Genomic DNA, 3315 nt, shown 5'->3' with positions numbered 1-3315 from the left:
TCAGAGGGCAGGTGCTCCAGCCCTCTGATCATCTTCGTAGCCATATACTGGACTCTYTCCATGTCTCTCTTGTCCTGGGGAGCCCAGAACTGGACACAGGAYTTGAGATGTGGCCTCACTAGGGCTCAGTAGAKCAGCAGGATCACCTCCCTCCACCTGCTGGCAACASTCTTCTCAATGCACTCCAGGACACCATTGGCCTTCCTGGCCACAAGGGCACATTGCTGGCTCATGGTCAACCTGTCATCCACCAGCACTCCCAGGTCCTCCTCTGCAGAGCTGCTCTCCAGCAGATCAGCCYTCAGCTTGTACTGGTGCCTCCGGTTATTTCTCCCTAGGKGCAGSACYCTGCMCTTGCCCTTGTTGAACCTCAGGAGGTTCCTCTCTGGCCAGCTCTCCAGCCTGTCCAGGTCTCTCTGAATGGCAGCACAGCCCTCTGGTGTGTCAGCCACTCCTCCCAGCTTGGGATCATCAAACTTGCTGAGGAGGCACTCTGTCCCCTCATCCAGGTCAACGATGAAGAAGTTGAACAGGATAGGACCCATTACTGAGCCCTGGGGGACGCCAGTAGCCACAGGCCTCCAACTAGACTCCACGCCACTGAGGATGACCCTCTGAGCTCTGCCTTTCAGCCAGTTCTCAAGCCACCTCACTGTCCACTCGTCTAACCCACACTTCCCGAGCTTATCTAGGAGGATGTTATGGGAGACAGTGTCAAAAGCCTTGCTGAAGTCAAGGTATACAGTGTTCCCTGCTCTCCCCTCATCTCCCCAGCCAGTCATTCCATCAGAGAAGGCTATCAGGTTGGTCAAGCAGGATTTCCCCTTAGTGAATCCATGCTGGCTACTCCTGATCACCTTCTTTTCCTCCATATGTCTGGAGATGACATCTTTACATATCTGAGGACATTAGCTTCCAAAATTTATTTCTGCAGTCATTTCACACCTGTCTACTCAAATATGCAAGAAAGTGTATTTAAAATATAGACTAATAGTAGCTTAATACATCAGTAGGAAATGGTGACCTCTTCACGCTACCCATGACTAAACACAGTCAAAGGATTAGAACAACATACGAAAAAATTTAACATAGAAATTGACAAAAGGAGGCAGGAGTATAATTTGTTCAAGTCCTTTTAGATAGAAAACACCACTCACTATAATACTGTTATATCTCTGATGCTGGAAATACAGTATGGCACGCCAGCCATGAAAAACTATCCAGGACAACTATTAATCTCAATATTACACCAAATGCCTCAGAGTCCTATCACTTGCAAGATTTCCCTGAAACAAGATGTCCATACGAAATGTTCTCAGGAAGCACCCTATGTTTTTCTCCTCATCACATATAATTTGACTAGATGAGCAGACAGTAATAATAGCAACTATTTATACACAAACTATAGAATCAAAGCAGCAGAAAAACACAGGAAAAAATCTCTCAGGCAATAACTGCAACCAAGATGGTGCCACTGGTACTAGCAGTTTGGCACTGGACAAAAGGAGTAAAAAGGAGGGGGTGCTATTTTACAAGTTCGTGTATACGTTCTGTGGAAGTATTTTAGAAGTTAATCCTCTGAATATGGAAAATGGTTTAAATGACACCCTGTAGTCCTCACACTCGGTTTTTAAAAATTATAAAAAAGGCAGAAATAGGTGAAAATTATCCAGAGAAGGGAACAAACATTTTAATAYGGAATTCTCTGCGCAGAAAACATCCAATTAAATTATCCAGTTACTTAAGTCTTCCAAACAGCCATCTGAGAGAAACTATTTCTCAAGATCTAGTCTGCCCTCTTCCTTCATTACTGGGGTGGGAGGAAGGGAGGAACAGTCCCTGCTACTCAAAASTAACCTAAGTGTTCTCTGTGCCTGACTGATAGGAAACTGAGTTAGGAGCAATGGCAATTTAAATAAGATCTCTAGTTTAAAAAAAAAAAAAAAAAGTTTTTTTTCTTTAATTTCTGCTGTATGGTGTGCCAAAATCAGTATGAAGTCCTAAGTTTTTTTTTTTTTTTTGGGGGGGTAGGGGGCGGGAGGGGAGCCAGGAGGTCTTTCACTACGTTTAGCTTTCAAATGAGGTAGACAGTTTTCTGAAAGTTCTGTTTTGCTAACCAAACTAATAAAACAGCCTCTGCTGATCAATTTAAGGCTAAAACAAATTTTCTGACATCCTTCTCAATGCATCCTATAAAATACCACTTAGAAAGCATATAGGAATCCTCAAATCATTCTGTCACCTCTTGACGTTGCAGCTGTAAATCTCAGACCAGACTGCAGGGGGAGAAGGAGGAAGAAAAACACAACCAAGAACATGGAGCTGGGCTTGTTTTATCAGGCACGTGATAATACTGAGACCCCAAATCCATGGTGCTCCCAAGACATATGTTACCTACCACCACGCTGCATCTTTTTTCACCATCTATGTTCTTGCATAGTTATGTACTCATAAGACCTGGCTGCTTGCAAAAATATCTAGCTTCAGAGAGCTACACACATCAGACTAAGTTGTCAAAGGAGAAACCCAAATGGAAACTTTTGTTTCTCACAACTACCTCGCTGCTTCCAGGYGGCCTCCACCCAGTTCTGCAAACTCAGCTCTGCTTGCTTTAGTCAAGCCTCAGTTTCTTCACTTCGCTTTTCACAAAGTAGAGACACCGGCCCCATTTCTTCTCCCACCTCTGCATCTCAAGAACGTAACGAGGAAATTCTAGTCCCTTGCTTCTACCTCCCTCCGCATTACTTCTGCATTAGCCAGGTTCTTATACACACGCACAAGGACGTGCGTGCACATCAAAGCCAAACTGAGGTTTCAGCTAGCATTTGGAGAACACGCACTAAATACACTGCCAGCTCAAAAGAACACTCATAACTGAAACATAAGCATACGATGAAATATTGTTGAGTTTTAAGCAAAAGTAATGCGGAGTTGAGCTTCATCTGATTTCAAAGTAAGTGCTTTCAAAGTCATGGCYCCAGGTCTGTTTCTGGAAATAGACCGAATTACAAAGTTTTACTCCCAAGCACTCAGTTACAAACCTATTCTTCGAAWGCTCCCACAGTGAAAAGGCCGCTTTTAACCAGCCGAGCATTCCCACAGGGTTCTGCAGCCTTTTCCCGTCCCTCTTGCAGAAGACGCGTACAGAAGCGATACGGTGCTGATGCACGTACACCGCACTCTCCCTTCGGTCCGGAAGCCCGAGGCTGGACCCCGAGCGACCCCCAGGCGGCCTGGCCCAGGCTCGCCGCCGTSCGCGGCGCCATCCCCGCCAGGCTGCCAAGGCCGGGCCGGGCAGCGCCCCGCGGCCCGCGC

At 45.9% G+C, this 3315-nt stretch overlaps 1 protein-coding gene across 1 annotated transcript in view; it reads left to right on the top strand.

Annotated features, from left to right (window-relative positions):
- The first annotated feature begins 1465 nt into the window (after positions 1-1465).
- FAM76B (family with sequence similarity 76 member B) overlaps positions 1466-3315 on the top strand; it is a 17312-nt gene continuing 15462 nt past the window's right edge. The window contains exon 1 of the mRNA XM_085309091.1: positions 1466-1477. Within this exon, the coding sequence (XP_085165217.1) occupies positions 1466-1477 (12 nt within the window). The remainder of the gene's footprint in view (positions 1478-3315) is intronic.

Source organism: Rhea americana, unplaced genomic scaffold (genome assembly GCF_003343005.1).
Source record: "Rhea americana isolate MKP2758 unplaced genomic scaffold, rheAme1 scaffold_29, whole genome shotgun sequence".
NCBI classification, from domain to species: Eukaryota; Metazoa; Chordata; class Aves; order Rheiformes; family Rheidae; genus Rhea; species Rhea americana.
Note: the sequence above shows the minus strand (reverse complement) of the source record. Positions and strands in the feature narration are given on the sequence as shown.